The sequence below is a fragment of the Gigantopelta aegis genome, chromosome 4, assembly GCF_016097555.1.
Source record: "Gigantopelta aegis isolate Gae_Host chromosome 4, Gae_host_genome, whole genome shotgun sequence".
Taxonomy (NCBI): Eukaryota; Metazoa; Mollusca; class Gastropoda; order Neomphalida; family Peltospiridae; genus Gigantopelta; species Gigantopelta aegis.
The window spans coordinates 23535346-23553577 of NC_054702.1; the positions used below are offsets into that span (position 1 = coordinate 23535346).

At 37.0% G+C, this 18232-nt stretch overlaps 1 protein-coding gene across 1 annotated transcript; it reads right to left on the bottom strand.

Moving 5' to 3' along the window:
• Positions 1–564: 564 nt before the first annotated feature.
• On the bottom strand, positions 565–18195 carry LOC121370127 (N-alpha-acetyltransferase 20-like). Its single transcript, XM_041495231.1, has 6 exons — positions 18051–18195; positions 9038–9062; positions 8074–8164; positions 6764–6893; positions 4872–5008; positions 565–3235 (listed from the first exon to the last, which is right to left on the bottom strand). Exons 1-6 carry the CDS (start codon positions 18101–18103, stop codon positions 3150–3152), a joined length of 522 nt encoding a protein of 173 aa, XP_041351165.1. The 5' UTR covers positions 18104–18195; the 3' UTR covers positions 565–3149.
• Positions 18196–18232: the final 37 nt, after the last annotated feature.

Here is an 18232-nt window from a genome sequence, read left to right on the forward strand (position 1 = left end):
AAACGTCCACAAATATTCAAGTAGTGTTCATTAATTATCTTTAAAATTAACTACACATTAACAAAATCATAGGTTCGTTGGAAGATGCCAGAAACGAAGGGGGTGGGTGGCAATGCCATCTTATCTTCAGTACTAGATGTTGGGTGGGGCAAATGCATTAACTTCGTTCCGACGTCCATGAAAAAAGTGAGAAAAAGCACCATCCTTTAATATTATTAATTTAAATTGTTTGCCTTTCGTGAAGATTGATGTCTAAATTCAAAACAAAAGTGCTTTTCTATTCATATTTATCTAAAGATCATTATTTGTCCATAGGGATACTTAATTCAAGAACTGAAACTTGCAGAAGCTAAGTAAGCACTGTCGTTCTTAAATGTACATTTTTGTATCACGATAACAAGACAAGTGTGAAACATTCTTACAGACTGACCTGAAAAAATATTTCTTTTCACAACAAAATTATAAATATTTTTGTATCAACCAAACATTCTGAATTATTCCAGCAGAGAGGTTTCTCAAACAACGTCATGCCAACTAGCAAAGTCATAACAAATAGCGAAAACAAATATTTATTTATTTTATTTCTTCATCACTTGTGATGAGTTGGCAAGTTTATACTCCGGTGAATCATCGTGGAGATATGCAGCAACAGGTTATACAGCAAATCAAACGTGTATTTCTTCTAGTCACATCTTTCAACACGCAGCAAACAGAACGCTAAACACACAAACACATCAGGACAAAAGAAACATTTAAGGATACTAATATTTGCCAACATAGGTGTATGGGGTTGCACTTTATTGGAGATAGAACGAAATATATACATCTTAAAATATTTAAGTAAAATTCAGTCTTTGCTATGAAAAATTAAATTAATTTTAGGCATGTTCATTAGGGCGAGCGGTTGAGGTCGTGCGGTAGACTGGGTTTTTTGTGTGTGTACCTAACGCTAAATGAATGTGATGGGATATAATACAATACCAGTAAAATAGTTCGTCAACGCTCGCCTTTCTGAATTCGTCACTGGGAAATTCAGAGCCGAATTTACGAAGTCCGTTTTTGCTACACGCAGATATTTAATTATTGTAAATGTATGCAGTTACATATGTTTAAGACTAAAATAAGCTTTATAAATTTGGCTTTCGGGCTTTGCTGTGAAAATGCCCAACTTTCTAATTGTGGTGCTGGTGGTCTCATATGTCTAAAATTACCACGAAGAAAAAGAAAAAAAAAAGATACTAAAACCAATATCCATAATAGAACCTTTTTTTTCTTTTTTTTTTCTTTTTTTTGACAGCATCTTGAAAAGTAAAAACTGTAAACCTGTGGTAAAGGTATGCACTCTGAAATAAGTCTATGTGCAAGAGAAGCTGATAGCCTCATTAGCAGACGTGATGTGCAGTCTGATGAAGAGACGGGGCGGAACCGATCGCTGGGGAACTCGTTAGCTGGTGAAGCGGGCCTGTAGATCGTCTGCCGGGTGTTCATCACCACAAACACACGTCTCTTGTCTTCAGACACCTCTTCCCCTCCCCATCCCCCCGTAGCTCTCCGCGGTTTGTAGCTTAGCCAAACACAGCTGGCTTGTTAGTGGAAGACGATCACTAATCAATGCGTCTGCGAGGCCCACTTATCAAAGTATAAAGCGACTTTCCACTCCAATAGATACTTAAAATAAACTTATTATTTCTTAATTAAATCTGCCATTCCACGTCCCCCCTTCAGGCAGGTCGAAAATCTAATTTTCTGGACCATATCTGGTGAGGGAAGCAGAGGGACAGTTGCTCCTCCTCCAGAAAAATATGGAATTTAAGTGTTCTTTTAGTCAAGACCACTTTTTGTCTAGCTGTTAAAAGACCCTGTATTACTTCATATTTTCAAATTTTTTTATTCCTTCGTGCAGGTCGAAAATTAAATTGTCCGGGCCATATCTAGCGAGGGGAGTTGGTATACAATTGATCATTAATTACAAACATGCAGAATTTTTTATTTTTTTGTCTAGATGTAACTTTTTTTTATTTCTTTTTTTTTTTGGAGTGGAGGATGAGTAAGCACAGCTCTATTATTATTAAAAAAAGATATAAATTTAACAAGATCTGCTGAACACTAATCATCACTCAATACATATCTTATATATAACTCTTAAGTGTTCAAGGTTTTAAGCAATCAGGCGATGAGTGCATGATGATCCTATATTTTGGCAAAAATTAAGCCACAATAGCATAAATTAAAAATAATCGAGAGGGGGAAGGGGTGGAGATTGTAGGTGGTGTTTTTTTGAGTTTTTTTAAAGGTTTATAGTATGTTCCAAATTAAATATGGATGGCTGCACATTGTGGACTTACCTAAGGCATCGGATACTGGTCCTGCACACAATCATATAAGTTATATTATAAAGATGAAATATATTTTTACAATTATTTTAAGATCACCAGTTGAGAACAAAGTTCTGTGAACAAAAAACGACTCAATTGGTAGGTGTAAGGCCACTACACCCTCTTCTCTCTCACTAACAACTAACCTACTGTCCTGGACAGAAAGTCCAGATAGCTGAGATGTGTGCCCAGGACAGCGTGTTTGAACTGTAATTGGATATAAGCATGAAAATAAGTGGAAATGAAATGTGAACAAAAATAAAAGAAGGGACATCTGCTGGCAACTTAAATCACAAAAAAGATGCACAATATATTTTGTAATATATGGGGAAACAAGTAGAACATTATTATTTAATCCAAAATAAATAAATTTACGAGTTATCATACATATGGCACAGCGTATCTCTCACAAATTACTATAGACAAGAAAAAAAAATTCAGTTCATAATAAAACTAATAACACTGATAAACATCGATACCCACAAAAATATTTTCATGCAAAACAAGTATACAGTAGATAAGTTTTTACATTTAACTTGACAGAGAATTTTTTTTTTCGAGTTAAATGAAAAGGTGGGATGGGTCTGTTGGCTCTTCCTGTGAACACAAAGTCTCACAGATCGCGATCTACGGAAGGGTGCAGTGAAGGAAAGCGTTGGGTTTGTCGTCGTGACAACTCCACCAGCAGTAGAGTGAGAATAGCACCAACAAGTGCAGCTGCGAATATCAGAGACTGGAACAACAGATCACCATGGCGATTCACCGGAGTCAAGGTCAGTCCAACTCCTCCGGCCGGACAGGGTGGGATAACGGGATGACGGATGTCTTATCCACATCGCGCGATAGGGCTTTCCTCATGTCTACAAACACAGAAAGAGAAAATAGTTACAAATTTATAGTATTTATTAGCAGTGTTCATTTATAGGCACCAGGCAGCCATTTTCAATGACTACTATTTTTTCAATAGCAGCATAGGATCTTTTACATGCACAAGCACATACCAGTCAAAAAGCACTGGTTAGAACAGGAAAAACTCAATCAGAGAATGCATCCACTTAGGTTAGGTATGACACAAATACCTCAGGGAAATACTCTACTGACTAAGCTAGATCATGCCCCCATCTGTTGAGGAATAAAACAATTAATATAAATTTGATAAATTCTATATAACACACTCCATTAAGAATCTATGCTTATGTTTATATAGACTTCATAACAAAGTACAGTCCCCAACGAACCCTTTGACTGGTATTTTTAAAAATGGGCTGAATATAAAAATTAATTAATTAAGTGTATATTGATCAACACTGCTAATGACGTGAAAGCTTGCTGAATGATATTATAAAGATAGGAAGGGTACCTCAGTGCTTGCAACAGATTTGTGGCATTCAGTCCGAGATGTAACAGATTACAGTGTCAGAGTATTTATTACCATACTTATTTATTACCATACTTATTCATTACCATACTTATTCATTTTGGAATTCTGATTTCTGGTTCTTATTATTAAGGGGTGGGACATAACCCAGTGGTAAAGCATTTGCTTGATGCCAGTTGGTCTAGGATCAAACTCTGTCGGTGAGCCGATTGGGCTATTTCTCGTTTCAGTCAGTGTACCATGACTGGTATATCAAAGGTCATGGTATGTGCTATCCTGTCTGTGGGATGGTGCATATAAAAGATCCCTTGCTACTAATAAAAAAATGTAGCGGGTTTCTTCTCTAAGACTATATGTCAAAATTATCAAATGTCTGACATCCACTAGCCAATGATTAATAAATCAATGTGCTCTAGTGGTGTCGTTAAACAAAACAAACTTATTATGAAATTCAGCACAAACATAAGTTCTACTATCATAATCTTAACAATGAGACCAAGATCTAACTCCTTCAGTAAAGGGGGCGGGACGTAGCCCAGTGGTAAAGCTTTTGCCTGATGCGCGGTCGGTCTAGGATCGATCCCCGTCGGTGGACCCATTGGGCTATTTCTGTTCCAGCCAGTGCTCCACAACTGGTGTAACAAAGGCTGTGGTATATATTATCCTGTCTGTGGGATGGTGCATATAAAAGATCCCTTGCTGTTGATCGAAAAGAGTAGCTCATGAAGTGAGGACAGCAGGTTTCCTCTCTCAATACCCGTGTGGTTCTTAACCATATGTCTGATGCCATATAATCATAAATAAAATGTGTTGAGTGCGTCGTTAAATAAAACATTTTCTTCCTTCCTTCCTTCAGTAAAGCACTGAGATCCTTGGATCACAGGATCAAACCTCTTCAGTGAACCCATGGTATGTGCTATCCTGTCTATGGAAAGTTCATATAAAAGATCCTTTGCTTCTAATGAAAAAATGTAACAAGTTTCCTCTGAAGACTACATGTCAGAATTACCAAATTTCTGACACTCAGCAACCCATGATTAATCAAACAAAATATAAATTTTATTTTATCATCATCAAAGCTGAAATAGCGGGAGGGGTTGGGGTGTCAAACCACTTACCAAAGGCATCTTCATCGACTTCCCCCGAGTAGTACTCAAGAACACGGCGGTACACGCTGTAGCCGAGTTTCTCATACATCGTCACGGCAACTTGGTTAGACACTCGCACGAATAAGTCCACAAAGTAACATCTCTTCCTGTCGAATCAGAGAAGTGCAACATTAGCTGTAATCATTAGTAGGTACTGATTTCCGATGACCATTTCTGCTGTCACTGCCTTCTACTTGTCATGCTTATAATTACATGTATATACCTAACTACTTTCATTAGAATACAGCCAACCACAGTTTTCTACAGCACTGAGGAGGGCCGTACTTTTTTGGAGGGGTTGCAGAGATACAGTTGCAACCCCAAATATATAAAAAAAGTACCCTTTTTTTTTTAACTCACCCTTTTTTGTCTACCTAATAAGAACCATGTTTAACTCTGGCCTGAAATCTTTTTTTTACTACCTCTTCCCTTCTTACTTTAGACCAATGCTGTTTTCCTAACTCAAACAATTCATAAAAACACTCTGATGTGCGGTCGGTCTAGGATCGATCCTTGTTGGTGGGCCCATTGAGCTATTTCTCATTCCAGCCAGTACACCATGTTTGGTATATCAAAGGCCATGGTACATGCTATCCTGTCTGTGGGATGGTGCATATAAAAGATCCCTTGCTGCTAATCAAAAAGAATAACCCATGAAGGGACAGCGGGTTTCCTCTCTTAATATCTGTGTGGTCCATAACCATATGTCCGACACCATATAACCGTAAATAAAATGTATTGAGTGCGTCATTAAATAAAACATTTCCTTCCTTCCTTTTTTTTTCGTCCTGGAGAAGATTAGCTATTACTCTGCCCCATTCGTTCTTTATTTCTGTCCCCATTCTTTCTTTATTTCGTTTTACTGTCTTCTACTTAGTTATTCTAGGTTAGGTATGCTTCAGAATTGTTCAGTCAAATAAAAAATAGGTGGACAAATACCACATTTGAAAATAATTGTAAATATTTTAATGTTAATAAAACAATCCTAAACCATTAAACACTTCAAAAGGCCACTGTAGACTCAGTCTGATGTGATTTATTTTAACACATAACCTGTCTCCTATTGTCCGAACCAAATTGTTAACAACTACGAAAAATTACTCTTACCTTTAATTGACGTTAGATTTCCTCCAAAGTTTGTCCAGACACAAATCTTGAAAAAAAACATTACAATGACACAGATTCCACATACCAGATGCTAACCATGTCATCTATATCGACTTCGCTGAGAGCGCATAGGGAAAAAAGCATGTACTTTTGTATCGGCTGCCATTTTAACTTTTTATGGAATATTCTTCAAGAGGGGTGAAAGGATAGGACTTAATCTAACAACGTTATAACATGTTATGATATAAAAGCAAACGTGATGACGTTATATTATTTATTTATTTTTTATTATTATTATTATTATTTTAATGATACCACTAGAGATCATCGATTTCATATTAATTGTGTCACATACTTTGGAGGCTTTCACCCCTCTTGAAGAGTATTCCATAAACAAGCAACATGGCAGACGGCAGAAAACTGCATGTATTTTTCCCTATGCATTCTCAGCACAGACAATATCGGCGACATCATTGCAGTCTCGAGTGTGGAATCTGTAAATTTGTAGTGAGTTTTTTGCGATTTGTGTCTGGACAAACTTTGGAGGAAATATAACAGCAATTAAAGGTAGGAGAGTAATTGTTAACAATTTGGTTCGGACAATAGACAGTCAACCCATATCGCTGAAGATTTGTGTGCTTGACATTTTAGTGTACATTAGTGTATATAAACATTGATATATAAAAAATTATAATAATAACTAACAAAACAGGATTTTAACTGAGAAGTACCGTATTCAAGAACACTGGACCTACTTTTCTGACACTTCTTCGAGGATGTTCATCAACTTGGCTGCCAGCCCGAGACGACGGTATTCCGGAGCCACCGTTAGAGCAGTCACGTGACCATGCCACACTTCACCCGACCCTTCGGACTTGCCCATGACTGAAATACAAAACAAAAGGAAAGGAATTTTGTTTAACAACACCTCAGCACAGTTTAAACAATGGCTATTTGGTGCCTAACATGTATATGGTTATTTCAATATTTGGTCGAGAAGAAAACCCCACATTGCAGCCATTTTGACTCCTCCTACCATAGCCCTGTCAGTCTAGGATCAATCCCCGTCGGTGGGCACATTGGGCCATTTCTCATTCCTGGCATTGCACCATGACTGGTATATCAAATGCTGTGGTGTGTGCTATCCTGTCTGTAAAAGATCCTTTGCTACTAATGGAAAAAGTAGCAGGTTTTCATGTATATGTCAAAATTAGCAAATGTTTGACATCCAATAGCCAATGATTAATAAATCTATGTGCTCGAGTGGTGTTGTTACAAAACAAACATGTAATTTACCAATAAACAGAACTGTACATATGATAGCCTATGATGTACGAGTTGTGGGTCACAGAGTCCACAGAGAACTGATCCTGTGACCTATCGCATCTCAAGCGCTTTTTTCCAGACAGGATATCACATACCATGGCCTTTTACATTTATAACATTCATGAAACAGTAGTTTTATACCAGTCTCAGTGATATCATGGCAGTCATCAGGTATGCCTCCCAGTACTGGCTCCTATATACGGTAAATCTTAACGACCTACAGGGAAGTGCTTTTATAGTAAATTATACAATCTTCTCAGTTCTGACGGTGATGTTATAAAAAACATATGATGTCAACCTTTGATATAATACATAAAATGGTGTCACTATTATTGTACACAATTTGTTACTGTTCTATACAGCTAAATTCCACACAAATTAGCAACAGTTCCAGGGTTCATACACCTTTTTCAAAACTAATTTCCATACTTTTTCCAAAATACATTAAACTACTTTCCAGACTTAGTAATGTACAGCAAGTGTATAAAATCGGAAACTCCCGATTAGCTTCCGAATGTTAATGATTGCTTGTAAAAGGAGATCACGATCGGGCGATGTTACACAAGTTACTGAAATTTGCTCGTTTTTCTTACTTTTTCAAAACCTTCACACAATTTTCTTTCCCATACTTTATCCCAAGACCTGGAAAAAGACAAAATATAAATTCCATACTTTTCAAGTATTTCCAGACTGAATACGAACCCTGCAGTTCTTATAAAGAAAAAATGAATTAACTTACTGTATCCCATGACTTCTCCACTTGGTGATTCGGCCACCTGGAAGTATTCCGGCCAGTGAGCCAGGTACTGCATGTAGAAAGGCAAGCCATACTGGACATTGGTCAAAGAAATATACATGTACTAGGTTTTCATAAACCTTCTGTGATGCGAAAAAAAAGTTTTGTTAATTACACCTCAGTATATTTTCAACTATAGCTATTTGGTGTCCAACATATGATTATTTTGAGACGAGAGAGAGAGAGAGAGAGAGAGAGAGAGAGAGAGAGAGAGAGAGAGAGAGAGAGAGAGAGAGAGAGAGAGAGAGAGAGAGAGATACAAGGAAAAAAGTTTGTTTGTTTTGTTTACTAGACATTTTAACAGTCACAGAGAGGAAACCCGCTACATTTTTCCATTAGTAGTTTAACCTTATATTTAAAGCAAATTTTTCATTGCAAATAGATATGAACTGTTGGTATTTCAGATAATTACTAAATTATCTCTAAGCAGATAGAAAGTATAACACACAGTATGTAATAAAGGTTTTTTTTTTAAATCCAGATCAGTTACTTAGTAAAATAACAGAGAACACAATAAGCAGAGACCTGGTAACAAATATACATGAATGTAGATTGATGTAAATTCACAATTCCTGCTATTTTCATTATAAATGTGTTCATTGATACATGCACTAATACCTTATTATTCATTCAATAATGCTGTTCTCAATGTAGGACTAGCTCTAGTACTCTTCAAATTTGTCATTTGTGAATTTTAATAACTGGGTTTCTGCAGCTTTTGAAGTTTGATAGATAATTCAATTGGTGGAATTTTCTGTGGATCCAGAGCTAGCCCTGTAATGTATTTATATGTGTATCTTGTATAAATTTGAATAAAACAATTGCATCAAGTGGATATAGTTGGGGTGTTTTATTTGTTTAAATGTGGACATGTTGTATGTGTAACCTGAATGCAATAAAAGGATACTGTTTCAGTCAGAGGATCCAAATTTCTGAAAAGATAAAAGATAATTTATTGTGTGGTAATATATTATTATAACAACATGCATTTAATCTTGAACAGATTCCAGATCCTACTATTTGTCAAAAGACTTTTGAAAGAAATGCCAAAATAAGAAGTTACACACTTGCCGGTTTTCGTCCTGTAGTGTTTATTTGTGATAAAAAAAAATTATAATTTTTTTATTATCAGCAAATTCGAAAATGATAAGATGTCAAACATAGGATTATTGTTATATTAGAGCGGGAATCTTTGACTACTTTGTGTTTAAGGCACAAATTGAACACTTTTGACAGAGTTGTTTCTGACCACGAGACAGCATTATAGCTGTCTAAATGTCCGTCTTGCTCTCTTACGGTCAGAGTACTGGGGCTACGTGGGACCACTGCCCCAACAGAGTCCTGAGGTTGTTTTTAAAAAATGGCAGCTATATTTACTGGGAGCACTGAGATGTTTAATTGTAAACTAGACGGCTGAGGTAGAAATATTAGCTACAGTGCTGTCCAGTGTATCGGCACACCTAAGCATTCAAAGACCATTTTCTATGTGAACAGTGTGAAATACTTAATAAAATGTGTCTCTTACCAATGAAGCAATGCATAATCTAATATACACTACAAATTATTGTTTTATGTCTGTAGTAAATAAAAATTTTAAATTGTGTATAAATGTAGACACCCCTTGTATCCAAAACGATTTGCATGTCCGGTGATTCGGCATAGTAGATGTGTATCGATGATCACGCTGTTTATAGACCGCCCATGACCTCACTTTGTAGCCCATAAACACTATTGTCCCAGGATTATTTTAGCACTTTTTTGTTTTGTCTTGTTAAAAATATTACTATGAAAATAAACTATCACACATGACATCTCATGATCGGTTTCCAAATCGTTTTCTTGAGTGGCACAATCTGTCATTACTGCAGATGCATGTTCATTGCCATGCATGGCTAAGATCCCTATATGGATTTTTTTCTTGGGTAGATTGTGCACACGTTGATCTTATTTCACTTTTATTTTTCGTAACAATGTGACAATAATTGTGAACTGAACTGACTGTCAAGTAAGGTGTTAAAACTTGTTTTGTTTGCATTTTTCTGTGTTAATTTTTCCTTTTCAGTTTAAATAAAAATAACTTAAAACAGAATTATATTGTTTACCGTACTATAATTTAAAAAATGTGGGAAAGGTGTTTTTTCGACTGGTTTTAACATTCATAATATCAATAAGGCTGAACTACTTTGCATTTTTATATATATTTTGTTTTGATACTTATAATAATATTTAATTGCACCCGTAACAATAAATATGTTGATACTCGATTAACGACTGAAAAAGGAACTAAGCTTTAATTCCCTAAAAACACTGGGCTAAAACGGCACCGTGCCAAAACGGCACCAGGCGAAAACGGAACCTCACATTGGCGAAAACGGCACCACACGTTGGCTAAAACGGCACCGCACGTTGGCGAAAACGGAACCTCACATTGGCTAAAACGGCACCACACGTTGGCGAAAACTGAACCTCACATTGGCTAAAACGGCACCACACGTTGGCGAAAACGGAACCGTTTTGGCTAAAACGGCACCACACGTTGACGAAAACGGAGCCTCACATTGGCTAAAACGGCACCACACGCTGGCGAAAACGGAACCGTTTTGGCTAAAACGGCACCACACGTTGGCGAAAACGGAACCTCACATTGGCTAAAACGGCACCACACGTTGGCGAAAACGGAACCGTTTTGGCTAAAACGGCACCACACGTTGACGAAAATGGAGCCTCACATTGGCTAAAACGGCACCACACATTGGCGAAAACGGAACCGTTTTGGCTAAAACGACACCACACGTTGACGAAAATGGAACCTCACATTGGCTAAAACGGCACCACACGTTGACGAAAACGGAACCTCACATTGGCTAAAACGGCACCACACGTTGGCGAAAACGGAACCTCACATTGGCTAAAACGGCACCACACGTTGACGAAAACGGAACCTCACATTGGCTAAAACGGCACCACACGTTGGCGAAAACGGAACCTCACATTGGCTAAAACGGCACCACACGTTGGCGAAAACGGAACCTCACATTGGCTAAAACGGCACCACACGTTGGCTAAAACGGCACCACACGTTGACGAAAACGGAACCTCACATTGACGAAAACGGAGCCTCACATTGGCTAAAACGGCACCACACGTTGATGAAAACGGAACCTCACATTGGCTAAAACGGCACCACACGTTGACGAAAACGGAACCTCACATTGGCTAAAACGGCACCATGAATGATTAATAAATATTAGTTTCCACGAATGGTTAATAAATATTAGTTTATAGCTTAGTTTATAGTAGTAGTAGTAGTATTGTTGTTTATATTACTGTTATTAATATTACCGTATTAATAATAAAATGTTTTAAATAATGCGTGTTCTGTTTTCACAAATATTATTATTGTTCCCTATATTTGTGGTCATTCTGCAAAGAACCATTATTATTATTATTATTACCCTATTAGTTATATTACTATCATTTACTTACTCTGTTAATTGTTACCAACACAAACAATAGGAATTTAATCTGTCTGATCTTGGCCGGCTGTATTACATCACATAAGATGCAATGCACTTTGTACGCAGGTGGCATTCTATTCAAATTCTCCACAGTACCCTAGGAAATACTCTGTTCTGTAATTAAGTAAACAATAACGGATGATGTTCACTTGTACAAAGAAATTAACTGATGTTGGCTTTCTTTTCATTCGTACTCAAGTATGAGTTGCGTTTAAATATGGTATGTCTTGTGTCAGTCAGGGCACATTCATTTCATGAAGTACGATCCAACATGCCGCATCTTTGCATTTTATGCAAAAAAAACATGTAAACCTAAACAACAATGTTTAGAATGTCCAGAATGTTGTTTATGGCAGCATTGTACATGCCAAACGAACATTACTCAAGAAGAATACAGGAAAGCTGTACGTAATGACACGGAAATCGACTGGAAGTGTACGCCATGCATGAACCGGTTAGAAAATGACGTTCTTGAAGAATTTGAGGTAAACACTTTTTTAAAATAACATTAACAGCACAATCCTGAAATATTTCTATAGCATTTTTTTATTTAATAAAATTAACTTATTTAGATTACACAGCTTAAATTACAATATCAATATTTATTTAGATTGTATTTTTGTAAGTTAGTACGGTCCTTCAACTACACAAATTTATTATCAAACAATTGCTTAATAGCAAATAATAGAGGTGTATCACGAATATAAGGCGACGAATGCAACTATATATTCATGAATACAATAATGGTTGTAGCCTACATGTTGTTTTTCTTCTTAATACCCGACAATGGCTCGGATGTGGAATTACTGTCCCAAATAAAATAGTGATATATGGATCACACGATCAATTAAGGTAACGTATTGTATGTATTTCACCACAAAATTAAAATTACATGTATACATATTCACAGATGAAATACAGGTCACGTTTTTTATGAAGTGAATGTTTTTTTTATTTGACAGGTACGTAAGAGTGCTATTAATATTGTAAAGAGTAAGAGCATGTAGATATTTTTTCATTGCTTTCAGGCCATTGTTGATAGATCTGGTGCCGAATCTTCCGATAGATGTCTATCTGATCTCATAACAGCTATGGAAACCGATGTGTTGGAAAAAGACAAGACGAGTCTTCCGAGGCTGTACAGGAACTTGAATCTATAGGTGTACACCTGACTTTTGACGTCGACCTACAGTCATCAGTAAACACAGAGTTCGACGCCGTAAACATTATTGTCCCCGACATTTCGACTATTAACGTCACATTGGCAGCCTCTGTTGCTGATCAACACAGGTATTAATTTTCTACCACATTTTGATTGCGGTGTGTTATTTCTAAATGTTCTTACTGCGAGTGGTTTTAACTTGTTATTTTAAGTTTCAATGTTTCTTGAATCTTGCACTACGACAATTCATGCAATTTTCATGAATGTTCTTTAGATCACAGTACTTACACTATAGGCCTACCACAAACATGTCCTTACTACTTTCAGATCAATTGCAGACATCGATGCCGTGAACATGACTGTCCCTGACATTTCGGCTATAAATGTATCATCAGCGTCATCTATTGATGAAAACAACGAACAAAACGAGGTTCAAGAAAGGTATAGCTATATCCACATACTAGGAAAAGTTGATAAACTTGCAAATGAGATGCTTATTATAAACGTACTAGTAAACAAATAAACAAGACTGTATAATTTTATATCGATAAAACACAAAAATTGACGGATGCATTCATGGTACCGGTATATCTTTATAGTACACAAAAAATATGTTTTAATACTTGCAGATCGATTGCAGACGGTACCCTATGTGATATTTCGGACGCAGAACCGGAAGAATACTACATAGTAGACACTGGATCACAGAAAGGAAAAAAGAAATTAATTGACCACAATGGATATAGCTTTGTCATACGTGTAAGGCAATTTGTTTCTAAATATACTGAATAACCGTGTCTTTTATGTAAATAATTATATGATTATAAACATTAGTGAAAATGTCATTAGGTTGCTTACAATTTTTTGTTGGTCGCCGTATGACTATATTATTTTTGACATTTTATTTATACGTTTTCAGAAAATTTGTGGCATAAAAATTTACTGCCATTGTAGCGTAAGAAATAAGACATCCACTTGCCCTGCATCCGTTATTCAAACAGCAGATGTTGGAGGGTTAGTATCAACATAATCATCAAGCACAGCCAGGGATTTTGACATCGGTCCGAGTGAGGGTAGAGGTAATTTTTTTCGTTGTTTCACATATAATGCTACTCATAGATTGGCACTGCTTCTCATGTGATCACTGTTCTCATGTGATCACTGTTCTCATGTGATCACTGTTCTCATGTGATCACTTTGGTTCTCATGTGATCACTTTGTTCCATAAACTATAAAACAGCATGTCACACACACACACACACTGTTAGTACTCTCTGTATAATTTCATTTCAGATTAAAGAAAAAGCAGTCGTGAATGTTTATACCTCTGGTAATAACATAGTAGAGGAAGCTCAACAACACCATATCAACCCAGAGCAACCAGGAGGAAGACAAAAGCATACAACCTTAGTACGACTGGCAAACCGCACGAGGGAGAAACTCAGACCAAAAGAACCACAAAATCTTGATTTTGAGGTATGTATTTCATTTATAAAAAGTGATCCCAAGATAATACCTTTTATTACCTTTCATCATAGCATTCTAATTTATATTTGATTGATAAATTATAATAATGGACAAATTATCATTATATGACTGATTATAGATGGAAACTTGTTTGTATTTTTAGCTGAATGAAAACTTCTTGCTGAATGAAAACTTCAGATGACTTTGTACAGGCCGACATTCGGTATAGAGACCAAAGACACCTCATTCTAGCCACTGATAGCCAACTACGACAACTGAGCCAGAGTAGACAGTGGTTCATGGATGGCACGTTCCAAATCGTCAAAGCGCCATTCTACCAACTACTGTCAATCCATGCCTTCGTACGAGCCAACCACAAAATGAAAATACTGCCGATGGTTTTTGTGTTGATGTCCCGACGGAGGACAATTGACTACGTAAAGGTGCTTCGTCAACTGCTACAACTTCTGCCGGAGGAGCCTGTCATGACATATTGTGTTATGGGCTTTGAAATGGCAACGTGGAAGGCAGTTGCCAAAGTTTTTCGCGATGTCAAGCTACGTGGTTGCCTCTTCCATCTGACGCAGGCAGTGTGAAGAAAATGCCAAGAAATAGGGTTGCAGGTTAGTATAATCCATTGTGGAAAATAACATTTGGTTGAATTTTAATGATCAATAGTCAATGTTTAAAAAGTAAAGTAAAGTTTGTTTTATTTAACATTTGTTTTGCATGTCTGTGTGTGTGTGTGTGTGTAAATGATAAAAGAAAACAAGTGTACAATATATTTAAAATCTAAATTTTTCTTTTTATTGGTATAGGTGGCGTACATGAATAATGACGCAACACGCAAGTTCATGAGAAAAATCATGGCCCTTCCCTTTTTCCCGGCAAGAGAAATCCATCTGATGTATAATAAGATTGAGCGATTGGTGCCACGAGGGGGGAAACTTGAACAACTAATTCAATATGTTGGCCGTCAGTGGATGGACCACCCCATATTTGTTCCCAGATGCTGGTCCATATTCGGTGTGACGGTCCGAACCAACAATCATGTCGAAGGTAAGTTAACATCTATAAACATTTGAAAATAATTTTACATATTTAGGAGTTCACAGACTCCCTTCATATTTCTACATTTCTGACCAGAGGACTATATCGTTTATAGTCACTGTATCGTTCATATCCATACTTTATGCATTCAAATTTATCCAATTAATACTTCAGATATCGTAGTTATTTTTTTAATATTATTATTTCAGGTTGGCATCATAGAATTAATAACAAGGTGGGAGACCAGCCACAAGGGATTTACAAATTAATCCCTGAACTGTACAAGAAGGCCCGATTGCTGCCTATCCAGACCAGGATGGTCCAGGAAGGCAACCTTCGAACGTATATATGAGAGACGGCAACCATCCGACAGGAAGACATTTTCCAAGTTTGGGGGGAATATAAGGACTTTCCCTCAGTCAGTTGCTGGGAAGGTGTGCTGCCATTCATGGGCCGGTAACAAATTGAACTCTCTGTAGAGAACAGACCGGCCTCGGTGGCGTCGTGGCAGGCCATCGGTCTACAGGCTGGTAGGTACTGGGTTCGGATCCCAGTCGAGGCATGGGATTTTTAATCGAGATACCGACTCCAAACCCTGAGTGAGTGCTCCGCAAGGCTCAATGGGTAGGTGTAAACCACTTGCACCGACCAGTGATCCATAACTGGTTCAACAAAGGCCATGGTTTGTGCTATCCTGCCTGTGGGAAGCGCAAATAAAAGACCCCTTGCTGCCTGTCGTAAAAAAGAGTAGCCTATGTGGCGACAGCGGGTTTCCTCTAAAAACAGTGTCAGAATGACCATGTGTTTGACGTCCAATAGCCGATGATAAGATAAAAAATCAATGTGCTCTAGCGGCGTCGTTAAATAAAACAAACTTTACTGTAGAGAACAGTGTTTAATCATCTAACCTCAGGGCACAATATATCATGCGAACGATCGTTTTGTTCGCATGTCGGTTATGCAAAATTTAATTCACGCAGCATACTGATAGGCACTACTCACTTGCGAGATGAGGCTGGATGCCGGCGCATTAATGGCGTTCTTATAAGAGGAATGGTGGTCTTTATTTGGCATTAGTGTATTCTTTTAATAAAATGTTTTCTTTTTTATTTTGTCCGACGTCAGTATCTAATTAAATGAAAGTTTGAGGCAACCAACTAGCAGATCAACAAATTCAGTACATGCATCTTTGTCATTATTTTTATATGATTATCAATTTTTATGTGTCTTTGTGAATCTTTATGCATCTTTGTCAATTTTTATGTTATTTTGTTCAATTTTAAATGTCTGTTAATTTGTATGTGTCTTTGTGTATCTTTGTAGTGTTTAGTATGACCATTTAATTATTATTGTCACGTGTAATGTTGTATTAAAAATGATATATACATTATATAAATGGTGTTTTGTTGCTTACTTAGAAATTGTGTTGATCGATAGAAAGTCTTTTTGTGTTCGGTCATTTGGGGACTCTGTTATACAGGTAGTTTAAAAAACCCACATTAGTTATGTATTTATTTATAAGATACACAACCCCACATGTATAAAATTAAATTAAACAACTGATATATAATCTTACAAAAACAATAATAAACAATGCCGTGCAGACAAGCAGAAGAAAAGTTACTATCAACAAAGCAGTTTAAATTATCTACAAGTAGGAGCCTATTTAATTTGTTTGGTTATTAAATTTATTTTGAGTCACTGGTCACATGTTGTTTCATCTTCTTGGTTAATTAATTTGCAACGTTTTGCTGATAATGTGACCTGGAAATCTAAACTTCATGAATACGTATCTTACTCCAATTTGGTGGTTGGTGGAGAGCTATACCTAAACATTTTGTAAGCCCCACGATAATTGATGACGTTTTATGTGTGCTGTTACGTTTACCACCACCCCCACCCCCCCATTGACATATGGCGTCTGCTTCAGTTATAATGGAACGACAATAACAAACCTGTTTGTGGAATGTAGCACGCGAAATAATGGTCCAGTCTTATTATTGTCATGATGGTTTTAACAGTTAAAATTAGTTAAAACCTATGTGTCTACGAAAAAAAAAGTTTGGTGCCGTAATGACCATCAAAAAGTGGTGTCGTTTTGGTACGGTGACGTTTTAGCCTGATACCCTTCTTAAGCTAGTTCATCAAGATTAACCTTGAACCTTGAAAGTGTGCACTTGCATTCAAGGTTAATCTTGATGAACTACTTCTTAAGCAACCTTAAGCAAAATACCAAGTGCACCGAATCAACAGACATTCTGATACATCGGACACAGCTGTACCATAAATCACAACCCACCACCCTTCCCCAGAGCTAGTTTAAGGATTCACAGGGCCTGTAGCACAAATAACAGTGGGGGCCCCCTTTCCAGCAACCACCTCGGGAGAGGGGGAAAATGACCTGTGGCGCCCATAGCACGTGCGACATGTGCTATTAGGATAAACCGGCTGAGCCCTAGCTCCCCTCCACACAATAATTAAGCACTGGTTTTTGACTGGCTCGAAAATACTCTATATATTGCATAGGCCCATACTGAAAAGATATCTGCCGGTATATTGTATTGATATAAAACGGGAGCCTAACCATATCCATCAATATTATATGTCTGAATTTGATCATGACCATGGTGATGACCTCCACAACAATTTACAACCATAATTATCATACATTATGATTATCGGTTGATACTGCTAAAACGGTTAGATAAAAACTATAAACTTACACGTTATTAAATTTAAACAAATCATCACAGGTGAATGGACGTATCGTTGTCATTTTTTTAATCTTTCCATTCTGTTAATACTACAATCTAAAGATTAAAAAAGAGCATGTTTTCCTTGGTCCTGGATCCTCCATCACTCTTTCGGTTTTCGTTTAGAAATTAGAGTGATCTCCCTCCTTTAG

Coding starts and splice junctions, on each gene's coding strand:
- LOC121370127 (XM_041495231.1), bottom strand. CDS start 18,103: ATGACAACGATACGTCCATTCACCTGTGATGATTTGTTTAAATTTAAT. Junction 5,009..6,763: donor CTCGAAGAAGTGTCAGAAAA/GTAGGTCCAGTG, acceptor CTGATTCGACAG/GAAGAGATGTTACTTTGTGG. Junction 3,236..4,871: donor AGTCGATGAAGATGCCTTTG/GTAAGTGGTTTG, acceptor CTGTGTTTGTAG/ACATGAGGAAAGCCCTATCG.